The sequence below is a fragment of the Coccomyxa subellipsoidea genome (genome assembly GCF_000258705.1).
Source record: "Coccomyxa subellipsoidea C-169, whole genome shotgun sequence".
NCBI classification, from domain to species: domain Eukaryota; kingdom Viridiplantae; phylum Chlorophyta; class Trebouxiophyceae; family Coccomyxaceae; genus Coccomyxa; species Coccomyxa subellipsoidea.
The window spans coordinates 2876649-2901584 of NW_005178038.1; the positions used below are offsets into that span (position 1 = coordinate 2876649).

Consider the following 24936-nt stretch of genomic DNA (forward strand, 5'->3'; position numbering starts at 1 on the left):
ACCTCACAAAATCAGGTGTATCCTTCAGCATATAAAGTCTTGGACACCAATTACCTAGGTGCACAGCTTGTATTCAGACACAGGTCAGACTCCCTGAAACATTCAACATCCAACTAAGATTTCCTGGAGGAGGCCTCAGAGAGAAGATTAGAAGTTGTGATCAACGCCCGCAAGCAGGCTCATCTGACACGCATGAATGAAATCGATCTCATCACTGGCCAACCTCTCTTTCTAGTGTGTCTTTGAAGACAGAGTTTGCTGGAGTAGTATTTGGATGCTCAGACAAAGGTTTATCCAGGTTCGCATCACTGTTAATCAGTAGCAGAACTGGCGTTACTGGTATTTGTCTCATCATCGCATCCCAAACCCTGCTGCACCTGTGATTTCCCCTGCCCGATTAATCCTACCCATACCACTTTCTACTTAGAAATCTCTCAGCAACTTGGAAGCTGCCTGATCTCAACCCACAACGCCACAAAGCCTTCCACCTCAACGTTAGAGGTGGCCTGATAATGGGAGGTCAATGGAGACTCACCTGATATCCCTGAAGACAAGGGGATTGACAGCGTGGTGGGGCTCATTGCTCCGGCCGGGTAGGGTGGGGTACATTGTTGGGGTAGCCGTCCTCTTCAGCATCTCCCTCTTCCTCGTCAGCATCTTCAAACCTCTCAGGATCCTCCGCCAACAACTGCAGCACAGCAGATCAATCATTGAATGTCATCGTATGGCACGCCGGCGCCATATCAGGAGACTCACAGCTGTTTACTCCGGCTTTGCCTTGTGACACTAGCAACGTAAGCAATTAGCAGAAAACCTCCAGCAGACAATCTGTCCGCACTATAAGAAAATCTACCAGCAACATACTGAGCGCAAGCAATTGTATACAATTGAACGAAAATCATGCACTTGGCTTGCGGCAGGGGTTCTTGCACTGCAGTCTTCAGACCCCAATCGGATAGATCATGGACTTGGCATGTGGCAGGGGTCTAAGGTTATTCCTGCAATGCAGTCTTCGCACCTCGTCCAGATCATCGGCGCGGGGCATCTGCAGGAGGGAGTCGTAGTGATCGAGCATAGCAGCGCGCGATTCGCCGCCTGCTCCCGCCAGCACCTCATCCTCATCATAATAAAATTCTGCATCCTCATCATCGCCTGCAAGCATAGCATGGAAAGTTTAGGATGAGTTGGCACCTACAAATTGCTATAATCTTGTCCAAGCCTTCCAGACAGGTCTGGCAGGACCTCTTATTATTGGCATGGAGCACTACAGACAGCACAGTGTTTCAGAGGGTGGTACCACAGCAGCACGGCAACACAGGTTTAAATTCAGCTATTCCCGGGAGAAAGCTGCTCCGCAAAAGGAAGCATTCTTTCACTGGATCATGCATGCAGCAGCGGCAGAGAGGCGCACCTTCTTGTCCAGGATCGGGGTTCAGCGCAGCACAGTCGCACAGCACCTGGAACAGATTTTCCACTGCAAGAAACAACAGGCTGAATGGTGAGTTTCTCCATCTGAACCAGGAATCATCCGTGCATCAGCAGTGCATCAGCAGTAAATAAGAGTAGAATCAAACGTACATGGTGCTGCTGTGAACAGTGTTCCAACGATACGAAGGGCTAATCAGACGCACATATTGAGGCATCAGACGGTACCAGCCGGACTTCGGGCGTCTCTTCATCATCGACATCGTCGTCTGCAACCGCATCTTCATCAAATTCCGAGGTGCTGGGTTCCATCTGCATGTAGATGCAGGGCCGCTGGAACGCGCTCTGATCGGTAGAAATGGCGTGCATGTTGATGTGCTGAAAGTCGGCTGCATAGCTTTTCTCTGCTCCACCTACCCAGATGATACGCCTGCGAGATAGCATCATTATAAGAAGCGGATCATGTGACCTCGATCTCATCAGAGAAATATGCGCTAAGTAGCAGCAGCCACTGCAAATACTCGTTGTCTCACCTGGAGGTAATGTAGAGGCTCCCCTGGCCAACGTCCAGGTTCTGACCAAGAATCAGTGAGATTGATGAGAAGTGTTTGGCGAGCTCTTCCCCTTCATCTGTGTCTAGGACAGGCGTGCCCGCCTCCAGTTCTGCAAATGGACTCAAGCCAAAGGAATGCGCACGGACGTCTGGCGTCCCAGCCGCCATCACGGCACACCCCTTACGAAGTGAAATTTGTCGAAAGTGAACAAGTGAACAGGGCGGCCGGTTGAATAAATGACTAGGCAAAGAAGATCTAGGACTTGAGGAACGACACCAGAATATCCTCTTTATCGCGAAGACCTGATATCAATGAATGTACAGCAGCTCCCTTTCAATGATATTATCATACACTTCCAAGAATGCAATTCAGAGATGTTTTGGTGGGGCCGCCTCAAAATATAAATGATTTATTACTGATCATTACGATAGGGTTAGCAATCTCAAGGAGAGTTCTCGTCCAGCCACGAAACAGAAGGCAACAGAACGCTGAAGAAGATATTTTGAGTTGCAGCTGCTACGAAAAGGTAGAACAAGTATCAGGGATCGATATGGCAGCCAGCATGTCTCTAGGAGGGCCCCTGTTGGCCTCTCAGGGCGTCACGAAATATCCAGCATCCTTGTCCCGACCCTTCACAGCTAAGCTATACAAGCGATCATGCAGAATTGCAAATGTCAACATTACTAGGTGTGTTTACTGCCAGTGATTCGGGGGAATGTTTGAGTTGATGTTAGTATACAAGATCGAGTGATCATGTAACACATGTACATCCCATACGATGCTTGCTCCTCCTGAGTTTCACATTCTGGCATCCTTTGCAATTTCCTATGGTTCGTAACTACTTAGAATCAAACACCCGCTTTATTGCAGGTCACAGGCAAATGAGAAATCGCAAGGAGAGGCTCAGCTGTCCATGGGAGCTTCTTTGGCCACCGCTGCCGGCCTTCTGACACCATTCTTGCTGGATGTTGATCCAGCTCTGGCGGGCAACCCGCTACTGACCGGAAAGACCGTCTCCTTGATCCATCCTGCCGTCATGCTCTTCCTCTTTGGGTCCACCGCCTGGACTGGCTGGCTGGGCTGGCAGTGGAGGTGAGATTTCGCCCTTCACAAGTAAAAATCCGGCGATTTGGCAACCAATGAACATGCTGACTCAATGACTATGCTAGAGTCTTCAGCAGCAAATGTGTGTTACTTGCAGGCGCGCGCGCACCATCCCTGCAGAGGTGAAGGAGCTGAAAGCGCAGCTTCCCAAGCCAGATGCTGAGGGCAACCGCCCCAGCTCTCCATTGGAGCAGCAGATTGCTGAGCTTGAGGAGGTGCATATCCCTCCTGATATCCTAAGCGTCTTCCTAATAGCTTTGTTTTTTGCAAGCCTGATGGATCCATCCTAAGGGATACAGGCTGAATGCTGCACCTTGCATACCTAGTACTGTATCCTACGAGCCCACATGGATGGCGATAGTGAGATGTGATCGTTGAACGGGTACATGTGTCCCAGCATGGATTTCAGTCAGATATTCACGGTGCTTGTGGCGGGTGCAGACGCGCAAGGTGCTGACCAAGGGGGGCTACAGGGACAAGCACTGGAACTGGGGCTCGCTGCTGCTGGGCCTGGGGGTGCTGATTGCCATAGAGGGGCCTGTCAACACCTACTTGAGGACAGGTGACCTTTCAAAGCTTCCATGGATTGAGCCAGGAATCTATCTCCACCCACACTACATTTCCTTGTCTGACACAGCATCCACGTCAATGATAATACCAGGATCTCCGGCGAGTGAATGCTCTGGGCTCTCCATGAGATATGTTGCTGCTGCCACTTGTCTACTTTCACGAATTCAGTCCCATGTATACATTTGTCCCGGACTTTCATCCAGTAGCTCCCGGGTGGTGTCTTACGATACCCAGTACGTCAACCTTGAAGTTGCGTTTCTGGGATGCGCGCAGGCAAGCTGTTCCCGGGACCCCACCTGTACGCCGGCGCAGCCATTGTTGTGCTCTGGGCTTCAGCCTCAGCCCTGGTGCCCTCCATGCAGAAGGGTAACGACACCGCGCGCAACACCCACATCGCCCTCAACACTCTCAACCTCGCCCTCTTCGCCTGGCAGGTGCGCTTAGTCTTAGGGCCCCCTGGAACCTGCAGTGCGAATTGCACAGCAGTCTGGCTGCTGTGTATAATGCCTTTGCAAGGAAGTCGATCTGGGAACATGGAGGCAGAATTGCACAGCTTGCCTTCTTATGGCAATGCTGTCTCTCGTCCACAGCGCCTGCCATGCAGCAATGAATTACACTTGAGTGGGTCAACAAAGCTTCTGGATCTTTTATGTGGCTGACACTCCATTGCCTCCTGTGCAGGTTCCCACGGGGTTTGAGATTGTGCAGAAGGTCTGGGAATTTGCCCCGTGGCCTTGAAAGGAGATTGCCTCACTGAGAAGAATCCTGTGGTCATTGCCGGTAATTGTTGTGCGATTAGTCATTACACCGCACAAGGCTAATGCCATGCGAGCGGTACATTGATGACTACATCTGCCACTGTGTGCTCATTGCGCATTTTGCTCGTCACATTTGACCACACCTGATTTGTGAAGATATTCTCCGGTTTGTTTCGCGACAAAGAGGGACAAAGCCAAGAAAATGTGTGGCCTGTCATTTAGAGGTTCGAGTGAATCATTGCGTTGGCACAGCATTTCTGGCTCGCACACGCAAGCTGCATAGTACATCAGTAGAGCAAGCTCTGTACAGATGTGCTCGGCAATGCAGGTTGTGGGATGAGGTGTATATATGGCTCTGAAATATATGAAGCTTTCCAAACATATGATGTTGATTCCAAGTATTGCCTGTTAGATGGGCACAGGTAGCTTGTAATTGAGCGCGGTGTAAGAATCAATATCTAAAATTGTACTGATGCACATTACATTCTTGGGTCTGAGATTGCACTCCAAGATACGATTAACCTCTCAATTCCTGTACGGTTCAGAACTCAGCTCCAGGCAGCAGTTCTCTTGCTTCAAATCATATCTTGCAAGACCTCCAGTTGCTACGATCGCTATTAAGCATGCAGTAAGACAGCACTTCACATTCTACATCATAGGCAACATGTCGTGCCCTTCAGAAATGAAGAGAAATCTACAGGGTATGCCCACACGCCAGCGTGTACACATGCCATGCGGGTGTACCAGCTTATGACAGTGGCATGCCTCCAGTCACACCAAGGATCTCCGCATTGACATAGCTGGAGTCTGCACACACAACAGAGAATCCTCATATGCCTCTTCAACACAAGCGCATTCAGCACAATTTAAATGCAGCCAAAACCCTTCCTTAGGACAAGAGATCTTACAGCCCCAACAACAGAAGCAGGGACTCCTGAGAGTCAAAATCTTGCAAAACACTACTCACAGAGAACAGCTGTGCTAATGTAATATGAAGATCGGGAGAAGGCGGTGTGTACCTGCATTGTTGGCAAGGAAGACAAAGGCAGGCGCCAGCTCAGCGGGTTGCCCGGCCCTGTTGATCGGCGTCATCCCCTTGCCAAAGTTTTTCACCTGTACCAACATGTTAGGTGCTCAAAACTTTTCGTTTGATCTCAACATCGGCGAGTGCCCTCCAGATGATGTGTCCCCATCCCTCCAGAGCCAGCTTACTAATTGACTCTTGACCACCGTTAAACATCAGAACTTTATTTCATGCCAGAGTCGGCTGTGACTGGATCTGCGCAGAGGGCAAGGGCTGATTGTAACAAAGCACATTACCGGTCACGAGACCATGCTATGATGGCTGGTTGCCTGTCTAGGCCCTGCTGTAGGCAGAGCCTCTTGAGCCTCACTGACATGTCTGTGCTGGACTTAGAAAATATCCATCCAAAAAATATCTGGCCCGGGGATAGCAACCAAGATCTCAGCATGCACTTGTTACCCAGAAATGTATAACACTGGAGCGCACCATGTCCTCAGTGAAAGACTCGACAGGGATGGGAGTCCAGATCGGCCCAGGCGCCACGGCGTTGACGCGGATGCCCTTCTTGGAGATCAGATCTTTTGCCAGCGCCTTAGTCATTGTGACAATGGCCCCCTGCAGATGCATTATCCAAGAGGTTTCGGCTCAACAACTTCAGCTTTGGAGGATGCATGCAAAGACGACCTCTCTTGTTCTGATCAATGGTGCACCCCATTGCAGCCAAGCATTGCAACACCACTCTGGTGCTGTGCAAAGAAGCAGGCAAATACTGTAGTAGTCATTTTAACACCCGCAATGAATAATTATTTTTGGCCAAGAAGGGTGGATAAATAAGACCATATCACCCAAAATACAAACCCTATGACAATTCTGAGACCAAATTCGGAAAGCTCTCGACAAGCTGAATCCAATAGAGCATGACTCTAGCATGACCCTCTTTGGAATCAGGAAGACCCCTGCAAGGTGCTTTGAAAAAATTCGGACCGCCAGGGGTGAGGATTCACATGAGGGTGAAGACTCAGAATGAGTATTACAGCATCATCGTTGCAACTGGGAAGCATTGACAGACAAAATGCAGTGCAGGTGAAGAAAATATGAGAGAGAGACAGGGAGAAATAGGCAATTGAGTGCAGAATGAGTAATGCAGACATGTCAAGCACACAACAAAGGCCACCTCCAGGGACTCGTTAGTCACCTTGGTACAGGCATAGTCCAGAATGGATGGGGTGGGCTGGTAGGCCTGAATGGAGGCAACCTGCAGCCATGCAAGCATGGGATTGCTCTTAGCGCGGGCCATTTGATTTGAAAGTTCACCTTTGTGCATGCATAGTCGAGGATTGCTGGGATGGGCTGGTACGCCATGATGGAAGCCACCTGCAAGCGATACAAGTCTGGTGGTTGCAGATTTCTGATCAGCGACTCCTGGAAATGAATTGGGAGCGCATCCAGCACACAGAATCTCCCTGTTGCGAATGCCACAAAGTGCATGCCATTGCTGGAAACAAGCGCCAACCATAGTAGTGGATGACATTTTGTCAATAACATCACGACATTGCTGCAGACTGGCTGAAAAGTAACTCAGCGAACAATTAACAAAAATTAGTTGATGGCCAAAGATACACTGAGCGCCTGCTGCTGGCCAGATATCTGGCAGAAGCCATGGCAATCTGACCATTGCATCTGTTCTTTCATCTGGCCACGGCTTGGTGCTCAATGATCTCTGGACAAATGCCACGTCCAGCAAGCAGGGCCGGGCAGGGTTGAAAACAAGGGTGGGTTGCACGCATTGATCTGATATCAGTCTTTATTGCGATTGGGCTGAAGTCACTGAGTTCCAGAAGCTGCATCCCACAGCAGACAAGATGCAACGGCCTATGAAGTGCAGGGCATCAGGCTTGCTGCCCGGATCAACTACTGAATCCAGGGCTGAACACGTCATGCATACCATTCTGAATGGGTCTCAGGCATGCATGTCACCGTGCCTGCAGTGCTTGTCAGGCCGAGCGGGATGTGAAAAAAGAAAAGGTTAGCGCACGTTGATGATGGCGCTGCCAGGCTTCATGTGGGGCACGGCCTTCTGCGCGAGAGAGATCATGCCCACGATGTTGACCATAAATGTCTTCTCCAGGCGCTCGCGCGAAATCTGTGTGAAGTCCTCCACGGCATCCCCCTGCATGCAGCCAGCGCTTCTGCTCATACCAGCATTCTTTCGCGCCCTTGTTTGGACATGAGCGCCAGCTTGCTGCACTGAGTGCGTTGCTGCAGGTAGCTGGTGCTCCTCCACAAGCCCCACAACTTTCTTTCGTGTCACAAGCCGCACACGTTGAATGACATCAGTGTGAGCTGCATGCCATGGTCTGCAATGCCAGTGGTGATGTCCGAGCAGATAATCTGATCTCATCAGATTCTTGGGATGCTACCTGCATGGAAGCATTGTTGACGAGGATATCAATGCGCCCGAAGGTGTCCACAGTCTTTGCCACAATCTCCCTGCACAGACCCGTAAGACTCTGATTGAGCCCAGCTCATGCATGACTTCACTACATCAATTGTCCTGCAGGGAGCTCAGTAGAGGCAAGATGCAAGCCTGAATTGTCAGATTGCCCATGTAGAAGCAAGGACTGGAATCAAATTGCAGGAGTGCAAGGCAGCTGTTGTTGGGAGATGCATGGGCGCACTTCATATGCTCCTTGCAGGAAGTCCGACAGAGGAAGAAAGCAAAATAAACTGCAGATTTGTGTCATGTCGAGCGGACCATCAACCGCATGAATCCTCTTGAAGAAGGGTATAACAAGATCAGAGCGTAGGAACACATGGCAGTGACTTAGAAAGATGTGTTGACACACTTGATGTGCTCCTCGCTGGCAATGTCTCCTGGAATGAGGATGACCTTCCGCCCAGCCTCCTCTACCACCTTCTTTGTCTCCTGCGCCCCACAGGAGAAGGTTTGAACACGAGTTTGAATCATTAATATTATTGCACGCTTTTCCTGCCAAAAGGCAAGGTACGTCCTGCAGTCAAGCTGCAGTTAACGGCTGCCACAATCCTACCCCTTGTTGGACTCGCCAGATCAAAGCAAGTCCCAATCAACCGTGGGCATTTTATTGAGTTTGAATATCCCTGGCCAATATCTGTGCCTTAGGCAGTAGTACCTGATCAGAACAGAAGCCATCATCTGAAGTACAGTCATGGTCTAAACAGAAGTTGAGGGTGGTCATAAAAGAGAAGTAGCACCGCATGCAGCAACATGACTCCTAAAGGCAAGCAGCACTTGTGCTGCTACGGTCAATGGCTGATGTGGTTGAAATACTGGCATAGCCTGGCATGAAGAACACACTGGAAGTATATATGTGTAAGGCGCTGTGTGGATCCCTATGGACACATTGATACTGGGGCGGTGGGCGCACCTTGGCATCTTCATGTTCGTTGAGGTATGCAATGGCGATATCAGCACCCTCACGTGCATAAGCTAGGGCCACTGCTCTGCCAATGCCGCTGTCAGCACCAGTGATCAAGGCCACCTGACAAAGCAGCGGTGTTTCAGTCTGAAGTGAGGAGTAGAGCATGCACACACAACACGTCTATAAGCCTTGCACCCAATCAATGCATGCAGTTTACACCCAGCCAAGGAACAAAGCTCGTCATTGCAGCTTCTGATCGCACGAGGCTGAGAGGAGAGAGGACTGCCAGACCTTGTCCGTCAGCTTTCCAGTTCCCTTGTAGCTGTCGTAGCCAAAGTCCGGTTTGGGATCCATTTTGCTCTCCTGCGGTTGCAAAGCCGCTCTTGAGAAGTAGGAGATGCCAGCCAGCCCAGCCATCGCAAGGAACGGGATTTTTGTTTCAGCGGACTTCTCTGGCATCACTGGCATCGGATTATAAGACCTATTATGATCTCCCTTTCGAACCATAGTTGACATCCTGGACGATCATCACTACAAGCAGCTTCGAGGACCCGTCTGAATATGCATGCCAGCAGATCACGAAAGCTGCCCTTGTATGATACTCATTGGGAATCTCAGCAGGATGTATTCATTTGAAGCAAAGAACACTTACAGATCCAGGGAACTGCTGTTGTTGCACGGGGAGTGGCGCGTGCACTTCGGAATGGTCTTGCCTCGGATCCGTCATCGCTGCTATGCTCAACTTATCTGGCAAGCTCTGCAGACTTATTACCTCAGAACAGTTTGAATGTCGGAGTGATGCCTCTGACTAGGCCTGTGCGCGTCCAAAAACGTTGTGAGCTATTTCTAGAACATCAGCTTCCGTCCAAAAAGCATCGCGCCTGCCGCGCAGCGGCGGTGCCTCCACACGAACGAGGCCACGATGGGCAGGATCGGTGAATGCATGGGGGACCTCAAGTATCTTTCCAAGTACATCAGAATCGACATACCCCTGGCCGCTATTGGTCTGTTCAGTTACTTGTGAGAATGGGGCTGGCATATTGGGTCCAGCAGGAAAAAGATTGGACAGAAGTACTGGTTATGTGCCACACTGAGCGACAGCGGACGCCATGGCAGCTGCTAGGCAGCACCAAATATTCATTGTATTCCCAATGCAAACCAGCGGAACTGCAGTTAAGAGTGTTACAAGATAGCCTCTTGAAGAGACGATTGTCACAGGTTGCAGTGCAAGCAGTGGCGCCTGCGAACACAACCTTGCATGCATGTGATGAGACAGTGTGGTCACTATAGGTGGCCGCACATCGCTGTGCTAGCATAATGCAACATGCTGCTGACATCACTGCATGCCAGTCAGCGTCTGTACACAAGCTACACTTACAGCACCTTGATGGCAATGCACTTATGTGGCGCTTCAGAATCACTGGTAAGTTACCAAAAGGAGCTGAGCCTGGAGGCTGCATGGCATTAATACCGCTCGGCCACTCGGCTTCCTTGAGAAGACAAGCATCACAGGGCCTCAGAATGCATAATTTATATTCTAATGCTGAGGCTTATTGGTTTTTTCCAGGGTTCATAACTTAATATTGTTGTGCCACGGGTGAACCCTGCATCTGCACGAACAGCTGTCTGACAGCACGTACATATTCAGGGTACCATTCATTGGTACCGATCATTGATATGTTACGTTCTATATTAATTGCTGCGGTATTGCAACGAAAAGCCTCCATCCCAAACAAACCATCGCACCAAAAATAGTAATAGCCTCTGGGCATAGAGGAGGCTGCTTCAGAAGGTAAACCTTGAGCTCCTGGCACTGCGCTGCGATGGCCTCGGATCTCTTAACGTAAGCGAACCAGCATCTACGTTCCGTTTGCCGACACTCCTCTCCAGAACTGCGAAGGTGAACCTGTAAAGCTCCTCACACGTTGCTTAAGGACCAGACCAAGAGATGTGCTGCGGTGTTGAACATTTCTCTTCTGTTTATATGTTGACAGGGTGCAGATCGAGGTGGGAATGTACGGCAAAACACTCGAAATTCATTGCTTTGATGCAGGTTGCCAATAGCTACCTTAGTAAGGGGACAGCCTTATAAAAATGCCCGCGGCAGAGGTCACCAATGCATTCGACTATTCTGCAGTGCTGTGTGACATCGATGCAAGGCTGACGAGGATGAACGCAGAATTGGATGAAGTCCTGCCAGCATTCCTGAAATTTGCCTTGAGCAAGCAGGCGACACAGAAAGTGGCACCAGGGGCCAAAGCAGGCCAAAAGAGGAGGCGAGAGGATAGTAATGCAGAGAGCTGACATTTACCTCGCAGTTCACAGTACCGCTTACTCATTAGTAATCAAACTGCGAGGTGCATGCGGCGGCTGGACTGCCCATGCTAAAATGAGAGGCCGGAGCACAAACTTGTCAATTTTGGAAAGCCAAGGCTGAGAGATGCGTTGAGAGCGATATGATTCCGATAGGCAAATCTGAAGAAACTTTGAAGTTTGAAGGCACTGCCTTGTGAGATTACAGAAGGCACCTGATTTTTCAGCGCTCATGCCTAATGCTCCATATATATGTATATAAACACAACTCTGTAAGTTTTAACTGGCACATTTCCCAGCCCTGCACAACTACAGTACAACGACGCTTCTTGAAGGCTAGAAAAGTCCGCAGCATCAGACACACTGTAATTCAGTGCAGTCGCTAAATACAAGATTCCATCTTTTGAATCGGTTGCATTCATGCGGGAGCACCCCATCCTCAGAGAATCAATTTTCCTAACACAGTATCCATCAGGCACTACTCTAAAGGAGCTGCCTGCAGAAATGTCAATTTGCTGCGGCCCCTAGTCGGAGTCACTGTCTTGCTGCTGGGCGCGCATTTCGGCCTCCTGGCGCTCAATCTCCTCCAACACAGGGCCCTCCAGAGGAAGCTTCCCCTTTGCGCGGCGGGCGGCTTCCTCTGCCTCCCTCTCCTCATCGCTCAGATCCTCCCAGGAGCCATCGCTCTCCTGTAGCAGCACCGCAAAGCTTTCCTTGTAAGTCATGAACTTCACAATGCATGTATCGTTTTGCTGCCCTGCTGACTTGCGCACGCATGCAGGATTTGCACTGCACATATTTCTAATAGAATAAGTATGTGAGAGATGACCTTGATGCTAGTGGGGCATCCAAATGACTGGTGGAGGAAGTGCAAGAACCGAGAAGACTGGAGAGCAATAACTCAGGTGTTGCTTGACGCACCTAGTCCTTAAGGACTGGAAAATGTATAGTAATAATAATAAATAATATCTAAGACCATAATGGAACACCTCTCAACCAGCATTGAAAATTCTGTACAGCAGATAAGGGCAACACTTGTCTCGATGCAGTCCGATGAAGATTGTCCTTGACAACACTCATTGCTGTCGACAGAGACCGCTATAATCCAGTCAAGCTCTGCGAGCTGCACTGACAAGTGGGGACAGCACCCAACTCTTATTACTAAAGTAGAGTCAGGGTCACACCTCAGCATCTGCCATGGCAGCGTCCTGGTCAGGCACCTGCTCCACAGCCACCGCAGGCTCCACAGCCGCAGCAGGTGACTCAGCGGGTGACTCAGCATAGGCTGGCTCCGAGGGCGTTGCCAGAACAGGCGCAGCTTCGCTCACGGCAGGAAGTGCTGACTGCTTGGCAGGTTCCATGAGTGCGGCAGGCTTGCTGTCGGCACCCAACACAGGCACGGTGAAAGCCTGCAGGCAGAGAAGCACACTGTCAGTCAGAGATTTGGGGCTTACAGAGAGCAGCAGGCGCAGGCATGAAGGCAGGGGGACATGCTCTGGTGTTGGGCAGCAAAAGAAATGAAGAGCACAGTTGCGTCACTGACTCTGCCGGACAGCTCTGCTGGACACAACAGGGGATGCCCTGATACCGCATCTGCAAGTCGTAAGAACGGCATATCCTGACTCAGCTACCATAGCGCAGATGAAATACAAGGACATGCATTTCAGCTCACAAAGCATGTGCCAAGACAACAGGGACAAAATGTGCGCACAGCATGAAACTGACATGCTTCTCGATCCCATGAAGCCTAATTCTCGCCATGACGAGAGGGGTTTGTTAAAAGGGTGGATGATTACCTTGCGCTTGGGAACGATGATGACGAGCTCTCCGTTGGTCACTTTGGCGTGGATGCCGTCTAGGATGGCGTCCCTGGGCAGCCGCCAGCTTCGCCTGACTCCACTGCGCTGCCTCTCAGCAACCAGATCCTGCGCACGCCCCTGATCTGGTCAGACCATGAATAAATCTACTGCTTATACATAAAGATATGCCTCCTAGTCCTGCCCCAGGCAAGTTTCTTCTGTAGACAAACTGCTAGTTTGAGGCTGCCAGATTGAGCAGGAGCCATTCAACTGTGGGCATGGTGCTCTGTATGTATACAGCATCCCAAAAACATGCTATTTTAGCACTATCATGCCGTATATATATATGATATATACCATGGATATGCCGTATCCCACTGGCCAGGAACATGCTATTTGCTGTATGATTTTCTGTAGTGACATTACTTGGTGGCTTGCAGCACAGCACAGCATGCCGCCCCTGATTTGCACATTGAGGCACCAGACACCCGACCGTGACACTCACAAAGAGTGCTGGAAGCAGGAGGCCAGGAAGATATTGGGTATCAAGCGTCAAAGTCAAGGGGTTCAGAGAGGAGCGTGTGTTACCCTGGAGAGGCCTGCGGCGCTGTGGTCGCCGTTGCTGCTCTTGTCTGATGCAGAGATGAAGAGGTTCTTGTCTTCCACTTTCACAGTTATATCCTCACGGGAGAAGCCTGCACAACACAGAACGAAAAAAGTTAGCCTGACTCCCGTCTCAAGACAGCCATACATTAGCTAAAGTTCAAGTGCTCTACGATCTGAAAATGTCAGTCCGTGCGTGGAGAAGATGTGATGCGAGCACGTCTTACACAAAGGGACTTTCACTGCACACAGGATCCTCACCTGGGACATCGACAAAAATGACGTAGGCGTCGTTCAACTCGCGAAGATCCACCGCCTGGCGAGGCGGGGAAGGAGTGCGAGCTCGGGGAGGGCTGTGCTGAGCGTAAGGGTAACGGCCACCGCAGAAGCCCCTGCAAGCACGACTGTCTCATCTTACATCCTGCTCCTCGAAGAACGAGACAAAACTTCTAGTCGAAGCGTTCGCATAACATTTAATGGACACAAGCTCTTCGAAATGAGGATGAGGACAGATCAATGGATGGTCTTCAGCAAGGATGCTCGAGACAGCGCATGTCTAGAACGTTCCGGAAAAAGAGATGTCCACCTCCAGCGCTTACTTTTTGTTCCATCATGGGCGTCGTGACGCTTACCTCGACCTAGAAGACGCACTAGAACGGCAGGTCTGCGGAACCGCAGGTTGGTCTTCAGGCAGGTCGAGCAACTGCTCTAGAACGAAGAACGGCATCGAGCAATACATCGTCTCCACTGACGGCAGAATAGCTGGTGCGATCAAGGAAGGTGCAGCTCTCAAGGTTGGTTATTCTGATATATTGTTTTGAGAGCCCGACTGTCGCACTTCAATATCTTACGCGATCTTCTTCCAGAACGTCCTCGAAGCCCTTCTGGATGGATCCAGAACATCACGTGGACGCTGACGTGATCGCAGCGCGCATTTCATGGTCCCTTGCAGCAGCACCAGGCTTGCTTCGGCTGGCTCCTCAGCCAATTTTAGGTCCAAAGGCTGCTAGATGTTTCATGCGAAACAAGCTACAGCTGCAAAGGTATTGCCTGCATGGGCACTCATGCGTGCCGCCGGAATGATGTGCATGCGCATGCATATTCTACATGAGGAGGTTCCAAGCACTTAATTTACTCTCAAAGTATGGTGACTTACATGGTTCATTGCCGCTCAAAAAATATGTACCGGGCCCTTTGAGGGAGTACCACGTGCCCCTTTACTCATAATCTGAAAAGGCCTTCCAAATGTCCATATCAATGTGTCAGCGTTGCAGCTCAAACCCATCATAGGTGGCCACCCATTTGCATACTCCAGCCTTGCCATGCACAGACAGAGCGGTATCAGAGCCATACATATTCTCAAACCGGACAAGAGACACCCAAAGCAGCACCAACACAGCACCCAAACCATTTGGGTTGAACTGTGTATTAAATAGACCCAAATCATGACCAGTAATTGGCAATACTGCCAGATACGACACACTGAGCATGACTTCCCAGAGCAAGACCCAGAATGCACCCAAATACCAGGCACAGCTACAATCGGCTGTTTAAACAGCATGACAGCTGAATAGAGCAAGAATAAGCAGGAGCCCACAGCAGTGCAAAAGAATAGAAAGACCCCTTTCCTGACTTCATCGTTTTGACATCACAATATCATTCTTCAGTACCTGCCTACCATGCCGCTCGCATAGTTTGTGACACACCGGCCCAAGAATAGGACATCCAGAACCCGAGACAGATTCTTATCAAAAATATGATCTCAAGAACAGCCCAGGAGCGGCGCCAGCCATCAATTATGTACAACCGCCTAATGTTGAGCGCCGCTTGCACCCAAGCCCTGTAATTTATCTTGCATAATAACATGTTTTGAAAACTTGAATCCTGTACGGATACCAATGCCTGGATTTGCCTATGAGCTTGACCCAGAGCCAGTGAGATTGAGTCAAGCCTTCAACTTTGCAATTCAGTCACTGCATTTGTAAATGTCACTCCACTTACTAGTGTTGAGCTGGTGAAAGTAAAGGAGCCTTAGCATCCCAGCAGGGTGTCTCCCAGGAACCCTGCTGAAAGCATTGCAATTGGCGTATTCACCCTTAGAGCGCTGGGATTTGGAGATCACAGTCTCAAATACCCTCGAGACTCCCTCCGTACCCCCCAGCACCCCAGGGAAGACCCTAGCGTTTGACTTTTATCTAAAGCAACTCTGTATCTGGGTTAACAGACTCAATGCTAACACAGGTGGCAAGTGTGTCTGCCATCAAACTCAGAATGTCTGATGGATCTGCAACTGCCTTGCTGGACTCGCTTCCAGCATCTATGGCAAGTGTATCTCCCACCGAGTTCAGATCGTGCCCCATTTTGGGAGAATCGTTGTTGACTGATTATTGCACCTATTATCTTTTTGCACAATGCCTCCTTGACAGCACCCACAAAAATCCCCACCCACTGCCTCCCAGTATTTCGTGTACAGTATGTTCAGGTACTTGGGGCCACTTTTGGGCATACTGAGAACACTGCCCCAAATAGCACTCCACGAGAAGTCTCATTCTGAGAGTGAAAGCACCTTGCATGTGTTGAGGCTCACCCCTTCAGGATGGCGTCTGAGACTGCCTTGAGATCTCCAGGAAGCTCTGCCACAGGCGAGCCCGTACGTCCAGGAGTGATGATGATAGTCTCAGTAATATCGGATGTCAGGTTTTTGAGGCTCTCTTTGACTGCCTGAACCTTGGACAGCAACGGGGGCGGCGCCTTGGAGGGAGTTGGGCTGTAGGGAGGGATGGGCGTTGGCTGAGTAACGTTCACCTGAGCATAGCACAAGAGACCTCTGGTCACTTATGCACTCACACTGCTGCAAGGGAGCATTGCCCAGGGACAGCAGTCCTATGACACAGCTTTCTTTTCTGCCTTTTAGGTCCTGCGCGTGCATTGTCTGAACAATGCTGGAAGACAAAGGCACAGCAGTCATCATGGCAAGGCCACCACAGGCAAGCACTTTGTCAGCAGTCTAGGAACAACATAAACAGCGTTTCTTTTGCTTTGACGCTGCCAGACCTAGCACGCTTGGTACGAAACATGCATCTGTGACCCTCTCTGTGATTCACCTTGCTTGTGTACCCAGATGATCCCAAGGCAGGCATGCCAGTACTGCATGGAAAGCAGGGGGGTGTGCATGCAGGGGTTTACACAGCAGAAGTGGGTGTAGGGTTGCACCTCTCCCGTGGGGTTGCGAATATATGGAAGGGTGAGGAGGACGGCGTCCAGAGTTCGGGCTCCCCAGCTCTTGGCGCGCTGTGGGCTGAAGCCGGTCACCGGATCCTTGGAGAAGGGCAGATCCTGAACACATAATCCATGGAAGCTTCTCATAAACAACGCGTAGGATATCGTGAAGAGCTTTGTCAGCGTTTTGGAATTTTATTGATCAAGAATGCAATTTGAGGGCAGGCAGTGAGCAACGGGCAGGCATTGATGTCAGCCACATCAGCAGCGCTGACAGAAAAAAAAGAGAAGCCTGTCATCAAGCATTTTAGGGATATGGTAATAAGGAGGACATGCCCAGCGCATACATCTTGCACATCACCATGACAGAGGCAGAACCTGTTTTGTTTTACTGCAGATGTTGTGCGCAGGCATCTTATCACAAGCTGTCCAGAACTGAGTGTGTCTGCTTTGCAGGTGGTTGATCACCTTGATGGTCAGTTCCATGGTTGTGCCAACGCAGTGGAACCTGTTGGCTGTGTAGGCATCTGAGAAGTAGGTGGGTCCCTGGAGCGTGTCATCTGGTGGCAGATACCCACTCTCCTCCCCCAGATACTCTGGGTTTGTCGCCTTCATGTTCCTCTCGAACGCGAAGCGCGTGATGTTGACCTGCGTGCACAGATTGCATATTTATGTTGCAGACGCATCAGAAGCTTGTGAGATGAAATTGGGCAGTGAAAGAATGCCTGCAAGACAACTAGTGGTGGGGCATGCGTCGGAAGGTGCATGAATGGGCCTGGATCCAATGGGTGAAAATTCAAGGACCTAGGCCTCAGGTGGATCCCAACACTTCTCTGAAACATAGTTAGAACGATGAAAATATACACGCTGTTCCTGCCAGAGGCAATGTGCGCCTGCAGACAAGCTGCATGTGAAGGCCGCCACACATTCTAACACCTTGTTTAAACCGCCAGATCCTCGGAACACACAGCTTCAAATGCATTTCTTGCGCTGTCCAGCCGCCATCTGCAATCTGCCTCACACAAACATCTCGTGGGCTCAAGACAACAAAGGGTGCGAGCATGATGTAGGAGGATTATAAGATTTGTCCCTTACCTCGGCATCAAATCCTGGAGGTGAAGGGTAGAACCTGCAGCGACACAGGTAGGGTCAATAAGAAATAGAAAAGGGTACATTTGCACATGCAGCGGCGAAGAAAGCATTTGTTGCTGCGGAGCAAGTGCATGCAGAGTAGAATGACGGCGCACCAGAAATTATATTCCCACTGCTCGTTGGCATGGATATCCATGTAGAAGTCAGGATTTTGACCTGCATGTCATACGAATTTGGATCTTGCAGATATGTTTGGGGTCTTTCAATGAATGCAGTCAATGAATGCAGAGATTTGTAGCAAAGCAGTACAGCAGAGCTTGGGATCAGCTGCAAACCTGAGACATTCATGGCGGCCTACGCACCACAAAAAAGCCCACTTAAAAAAGACATCACCAGGATATGCCATGCACTGGTTTTAAAGGCTTTCTCTAAGCTGAAGAACAAAATTGGAAACTGCATGCGCCATGTCGATTATTGTTATGGTAAATTTGAGATGCCTTTTGGGAGCCACCTGAGGCTCATTGGTCTTGTAGGCTGTCTGTCACTGCGCATAACAGTCGCGTAGCTTGGAAAGAGAGGCAGAAAGCAGGAAGTCAGAGCTCAAGAATGCTGACCTGGACAGCAAAGGTCTCGGGTGAGTCAGAGGTGGTGCGCGGCCCCCAGGCTCTGTTGAGGTTGATGCCATTGCGGTTCGTGCGGTGGTAGCCCAGATAATTACCATCCGGATTCATGTTTGGCACCACATACCTGCCACACATGCGATCCTCTCAGAGCCATACACCTTGCGTTATCTTCTGGCCTTCAGTAAGTAGATGAGTATGGGATACCGAGGGCTACCTAGACAGCATGCACAGCAGGTGCAGTATGTGCAGAAATCTCAGCCCCTGGATTTGGCAGAACTATCAGTATTAAAGGCTCCCTGACGTAAGTATAAGCATTTACCCATGACAGCATGCATGGAGCACTTGTAGCAGGCTTGAAGTGAACCTACGGCCAGAGCCTTTGGATAGTCCCATGCAGATATGTATGCAGCAATGCAGAAAATGGCCTGGTATGACTCCCTGATCCTGAACCAATTCTTTGTTGCATCACGACATGCCCTTCCGATTCGCGTAGATCAGGTGCTTGCAGCAATGTTTTGATGACAGCCCATGACAAATCCGTATATGTATGATAGTACCAGGTAGAGCGCTGCAGCAGAGCGCGCGAGGTTGGGTCTGTGTTGTCGATCAGTCGATCAATGAGGCCCTGCACCCAACACATCACAAGCCTGTCAGAGTGTATATTCATACCTGCACTGCTCAGACGCGCCTTGCATGCAGGCAACACCACAAAGACAGCAGCGTCCTTCCCAGGTAATTGGCAGGTTCAATTCAGGAGCTGTCAGGACCATGCAAGTTGCGATCCTGCTGTGGGGACTTGCTGCTGTGCTGCTAAGGTCTATGGTCCTCTTCTTGTCGGCCTCTGAGCTCAATAATTGAAGTCAATGCCAGTGGTAATTAAAACATGGCATTGCAAAAGACTTTCTTCTCTGTTGCTGCATGTCAATGTTATGACTGCAGATCGGTCAAATGATGAGCAAAACTCACCTCAACGAACCAAGGGCCCTGGCGCTCTGAAGGATGCTGGCCTGCATGGCACAGTCCTTTCAGCACTGACCAGCATGCAAAGTCATCTTGCTCTGGGTGTATTTGACCTTCTGACTCACACTGTGCAGCTTGGCAAATTGTTGACATGTTTCACCTGTGGTCACCCAGATGTTGCGGCCGGTGCCTGGGGATCCAATGATGACCATCTGGATGTCCCTGTTGTCCAGCGACTGTCCAATTGTCTGCACATACACAACCACTTCAGTAACTGCACAGACTCGTTGCACCAACAGAAGGCTGCATCTGACAGCACAATACCTAAATCATTGAGACAAGGGCTCGTGCTTTCCAAGACCCTGTAGTGACACCATTCCTATACCCGAGCTGGGCGCTTGATCACGAGGTGCTAGCGGTTACAAGTATACCTATGTGCTCTTCAGTCACCCCTGTCTTGATGATGCAGGCATTGACGCCGCATGTCTAGTTGGCACTGACTATTTGCATGAGCACAAGCGCCCACCTGGACTTTGACAGAGGGGCTCTTGATCCAGCGGGCCACATTGAGGGACTCGCGCTCGTAAGTGTGCACTGCCCAGGAGGCAAAGTACACGACGTCTTCTGTGGGAGTGAGCTGGAATTCCAGAATGCCCCGGGCGCCGTCAAATTGCAAATCGTTGAGGAAGGTGTATCCGGTGGCGACCTGAGGATGTCACACATGCATGTAAGCACAGTCAGATTGGTGCCGGCTTGCACAGAGCTATACTGCTCCAAGGGAAGCCGCAGGAAGCTGCCAGTCTTTGCTGAGATGGGCACGAGGCCTACAGCAACAGAGATGTTGCGGCGCAATTGTGAGTTCAGGAATGTTTGTTGGAGCTCGTCAGCTCACGGGTGAAGTTTCTGATTGCTTCATAACCATTGGATGGTCTCGCTACCAGACACTAGTTGAAAACTGCCAGCAGAAGACTGCTTGATAGCTGAATCAATACCAAACCCAAGCATGCAGAGAACGGGATGTCCCGGGTGAAAGCCTATGTGCCACTGAGTGCATGGAAGCACTTGATATGCTATGGAAGACTGGGGATGTCAGACCTGCAGCGATTCTCAGCTGCATTAACGCAAACACAAGCATGCAGGCAGTCGGGATAAGCAGCATTTTTCACGATAGTCCTCAAATTCTAGGGAAGTCTGGGCATAACAGACCTGGAACCAGAATTCGCGGTCGTAGGTGGCGCGGACAGAGTAGTTGGGGGGCCAGTCATAGGGGTAGTCAGCATTTAGAATGCGGACCGTAAGGGGCACACCCCGAGCATTTGTAACCCTGAAGAAGAACCGCCTGCACCACATACGGTGCAGCTTTGTAACATTATATCACTTTTGATGTATGTCCATTGCCTGCTGCCTACGCTACAGGGGTGGTAAGTCATGCCAGTGCTGGGGAGGTGCTCGCCAATGTGTGCGCGCCAGGATGTGGCCTGCCAAATTTCATATTGAGCTGCAGATACAAGGGCCGGGAGCTCCAGAGAGCCAGAAGCTCACAGATCAATGAAGAGTAGATACTACCAATTAGTCAATCAAGTGCCTATGTGCGGACTATCTCTAGTCCTTGCTGTGCATTGACTCGCCTGCTCCCTGAAGAACGAGGGCTGGCACTCTCAGGCCTTAGGTATGGGATTGTCAAGGGTGCTATTGAGCGGATGGGCAGTGAGAACAAAGGCAGGTTGAAGCAGAGGGCAAACCCTCCAAAGTAGTAGCCCTCTCCGGGGCTCAAGGGGTCGGCTGTGATGTTGATGTCGATCAGAGCTCCTCCTGGTCCGGTCAGCACCACGGAGTTCTGTGCGCACCATTCAAACTTCACATCCTCCTGGCTCAGTAGCATGCGCCATGGCCACCTTTTAACTCTCGTGGTCTGCTGCCTTCACAGCGCAACAGCTTTCGTGCATAAACTACTTTTCAAAACAAAATCCGAATAACGTTAACGCCACGGGAATGTGCCCCAGCTCAAGGACCCCTTAAATTCAATTGCCTGTGTCAAGTGCAAGTGCCATGCAGAAGCACTTCAGTTTGAACCGTCTTGAACACCGTGTACAGGTGCCAGGCAGACTATGCGATAGGAAATGCAACCTACAGCAATGCGGAAGCCGCTGTCAAACTTATCGGTGACTTGCACGCTGGTCGCTTTGTTCACGGGAACTGTATAGTTCTGCGCCCAATGATTCTGCCAGTACAACGGAATGTATGGAGGATTGATATGGGGGTCCGTAGCGACAGTGTGCTTGTCTGAGAGCAAGTTTCTTCGCCCGTGAGCAGGCAGACTGTCTCCGTGCCTGCAAATTGGGATCCCATGGGAGTGTATCACGCTATCGCGCTTAAATGGTTTTCCACAGGATCGCTGCCCTGATATGCTTATTGCGCTGCCTAATCCTCATGATATACGGCTGAAGGGTTGCAAACTCAGTCACAGGTGGCCTATCATGTACAAGGTTGGCCAATTCCCAGTTGTATATCGCAAGATGGGGTGGACCTTTGCCCCCAGAATACAGCATTGTTCTCTCATGTACAGGGCCTACCTGAAGGCTTGAACATGAATATGGCTAAGAACGGCAACTCCGACGCACAAGGCGCTCAGCAAGAGCGACGACATCGAAGCCGTACTCCTGTGTCGAGGTATGGCAGATGTGTGAGTCTACCTGACCAAACGTTGCTGCTTCTGACAGCAAATTCGTCGGCCAACACTACGAATTGGATAATCGCCCTTCGCAAATTCCGTTGTTCTGAAAGATGGAGGCTGTGTTGAATGGTGTCCGCTGCTCCCTGTGGCACGGGGGTCTCCCGTGCCAACCGTCAACCGTCAACCGTCAGTACGTCATCACGTGCTTAATCAGGGGATGCCTCATACAGGGATAGACTCTTTCCTCCTCTTTCGAGCCAAAGAATCAATCAAAAGTCCTCCATGAACGATCTTCTGCACTGCTGCAAGGTAAGGTTGCTATAGGATGGATGATGAAGACCTTTCCAGGTGCTCCCATTTTCAGCTGCCGCTACTACATATAGTAGCTATACTAGCTAGCCCTTCAACACAGAAACCAATGCACAAAGCTCACTGGGTACCCGGTCACGGCAGTTGGGTCACCGGTGCTATGTTCCAGTCATGCATAACACATGGACCATCAAGGTCTTGATCCTGAAAAAGGGCGGCACGGTGATCCTGTAGCCTCCCCGTGCCCAAATCACGGGTTCTTCAATGATAATTACATGATGTTCCTGCAAGATCTCTACAGGCGAGAAGCATCTGCAGACCAGCTGCATGGAAAGGTTGCCACATCCCCTTCGCCTTAATGGACTTGCTCAAAGCCATCAAACCCACCGGGTTCTGTCATCCAGTATTGCAGCCCAGATGGACAATCTGTGGCCCCTCACCGGTGCTGTGACACTGTAACACCACAGTAAATCACCCCACAGTCCAGCGCTCGGCGTTCTGTCGCAATATCAATCCTTCTTTACAACATCTTGACAAACTGGGTCAGGTAATATTTGATTCCCATACAGTTCCTGCAATTTTGTTGATCACCCCACAGTCCAGCGCTTGGCATTCGGCTGCTCCCGCCGGCTGCTCTGCTTGGCGCGCACGGACGCGGTGCTCTGCATGTATGCAGGTGCATCCCCGGATAGCCGCCGGCCCCCGCTGCCGTCGCTGCGGGTGCTGCGGCGGCTGCGCGGCTGCGGGGCTGGTGATGAGCCTGCAACCATATGCATGCGATGACGGTTATGTAGCGGCAATGGTATCGTTGCTGTGAATCCAAATGAATTATTTAGCTGCATGCCGGCTTACCCCAACTCAAACATTCTAAGGGGCCTCAACAGAGAGAGGCCACTGAGTCTCTAGTGAGAGCTATTAAGCCAGAGGCTTTAACAGTAGATAGCACACTCTCTACAAACTTGCCAGTTGCTATGGCAGCTACCATGAAGAGTACCTGTCACAGGGGCCCATGAGTCTTCAGCTTGTGGGCTACCGCCATTCAATCCAATGTGTGGCGGCCTGCGCCTTGCACTGTCCTGTAAAATGTTGTGAGGAAGGTTCTCCTGGTTGCCTGCTCTGGCGCTGTCCCCTGCTGAGTGCACACGCGCTCTGCCCTGTACTGGCAGACTAGTAACATGTCCACGGCCTGACACCCCTTGTCCGCGGCGCACGCTCCTGCTAGTGCTGTCAGTCTGAGAGCAGCTGCTGCGGTGAATCGCACCCCTCTGTGCTCTGTACGGCTGCGCGCTTGCTGAGATGCTTGGTAGCATTGCTGCACCCTGCTCATTGCTGCTCCTTTGCCCCTTGTCTGCAGACCCATCCCGGCTGTGATTTGCAAGGAGCCTTGCTGTGCTGCTGGTGTGCGTACTCACACAGGATCTCTCATCGCCTTGCAGCCACTTTCTGTTCTCCCCAGTGAAAGGGTGCGGCTGCTGTGCGTAGCAGCCGAGGGGGGTCAACTCGCCAAAGCTGCGCCACTTCTGGCACATGCACGTGAGGCTGTCCAGTGACTCACCGCAGCCGCCAGCCTCCGTTATAGCCTGCCTCTGCAGCTCACTCGCTGTGCTCTGTGCGATCTCTTCACTGTGTGAGAAGAGTCCGGTCTCCACAGTGTTGCTGTCTGGCAGGTCTGAGTGGCTCGCTCTTATGAACACCTCAGACTGGCATGGGGAGCAAGGGCGGCGCAGGTGCAACAAGCTGCTGCTCTGCTCCGGGTCTAGCGGCTCATTCACTTCAATGAGGTCCGCTGAGTCTGAGGACGGATGGATGGCTGCAAAGTCAAGTGGGCCGCTGCTGTTGCTGCGTAGGGGGCTCTGCAGGCTCCTGCGCCTGTGCCTTGGAGCCGGGCAGTACGGGATGTCCAGTGAGAGCGGGTCCTGCATGCATTTGGCTGAACCTTCAGGACTGTTCACCAATGCCCAGAAAACTGTGTTCAGGAGCCTGTAAAGCAATCAGTTCAGTAAATATGAGCTCGAAAATGTGAGTATCGTTTTGGGATATGACCCATCTCCGCGAGATGCTTACGAGTCCGTGCGCCGGTGACGAGGGTACTTCCGACACGGAGCAGGACGCCAGCGACAGTGAACTCGCTTCTGGCATGATGGGATCGCTGGTATCCTTTGCTTCATTTATTTTACTGTACGGTGTGCCGTCTTGCTCCCATTTCTGGCCCTCGACTGTCAGCCACGAATCCTGATAAACAAATACAACGATTGGCAATCGATTGAGATCAAAGGAAGCGGTGATGTTCATGTCCAATAGGGGTGCATTCAAACGTTGCACGCAATTCCTTTTATAGAAGTGAGAAGGTACCCGCAGGCTTCGTTCCTTTGTACATGAGAACGGCAGGCAGTAGTGTGTCATGGCCGCAGCACTCATCCGTTTATTCTTCAGCATTTTGACAGCGATTTGAAGAATGCCGCTGTCCGTGCAGTTGTATGCCACATTCCGGAACGCTCCTCATGTAAC

The 24936-nt window shown here is 50.8% G+C and overlaps 4 protein-coding genes across 4 annotated transcripts; 1 reads left to right on the top strand and 3 right to left on the bottom strand.

The window, feature by feature from the left end:
• Positions 1-577: 577 nt before the first annotated feature.
• Positions 578-2146, bottom strand: COCSUDRAFT_62344 (hypothetical protein; the record flags this gene model as incomplete). Its single annotated transcript, XM_005649422.1, has 5 exons — positions 578-688; positions 1019-1152; positions 1412-1457; positions 1654-1855; positions 1959-2146. 5 exons carry the CDS (start codon positions 2144-2146, stop codon positions 578-580), a joined length of 681 nt encoding a protein of 226 aa, XP_005649479.1.
• A 746-nt stretch (positions 2147-2892) lies between these two features.
• On the top strand, positions 2893-4391 carry COCSUDRAFT_14062 (hypothetical protein; the record flags this gene model as incomplete). Its single annotated transcript, XM_005649423.1, has 5 exons — positions 2893-3071; positions 3181-3298; positions 3525-3645; positions 3927-4087; positions 4335-4391. 5 exons carry the CDS (start codon positions 2893-2895, stop codon positions 4389-4391), a joined length of 636 nt encoding a protein of 211 aa, XP_005649480.1.
• Positions 4392-5159: 768 nt separating this feature from the next.
• Positions 5160-9001, bottom strand: COCSUDRAFT_36147 (oxidoreductase YhxC; the record flags this gene model as incomplete). The annotated part of the gene is made up of 8 exons (XM_005649424.1): positions 5160-5218; positions 5431-5524; positions 5922-6050; positions 6631-6690; positions 7471-7605; positions 7856-7925; positions 8282-8361; positions 8816-9001. The coding sequence occupies 8 exons, from the start codon at positions 8999-9001 to the stop codon at positions 5160-5162; spliced, it is 813 nt and encodes a 270-aa protein (XP_005649481.1).
• A 2325-nt stretch (positions 9002-11326) lies between these two features.
• Positions 11327-24350, bottom strand: COCSUDRAFT_47015 (Zn-dependent exopeptidase; the record flags this gene model as incomplete). The annotated part of the gene is made up of 20 exons (XM_005649425.1): positions 11327-11838; positions 12334-12558; positions 12946-13074; positions 13537-13643; positions 13813-13943; positions 16139-16356; positions 16765-16887; positions 17239-17418; positions 17866-17899; positions 18018-18078; positions 18198-18216; positions 18477-18609; positions 19043-19110; positions 19452-19492; positions 19606-19693; positions 19972-20151; positions 20652-20784; positions 21188-21282; positions 23025-23188; positions 23984-24350. The coding sequence occupies 20 exons, from the start codon at positions 24348-24350 to the stop codon at positions 11674-11676; spliced, it is 2661 nt and encodes an 886-aa protein (XP_005649482.1). The 3' UTR covers positions 11327-11673.
• Positions 24351-24936: the final 586 nt, after the last annotated feature.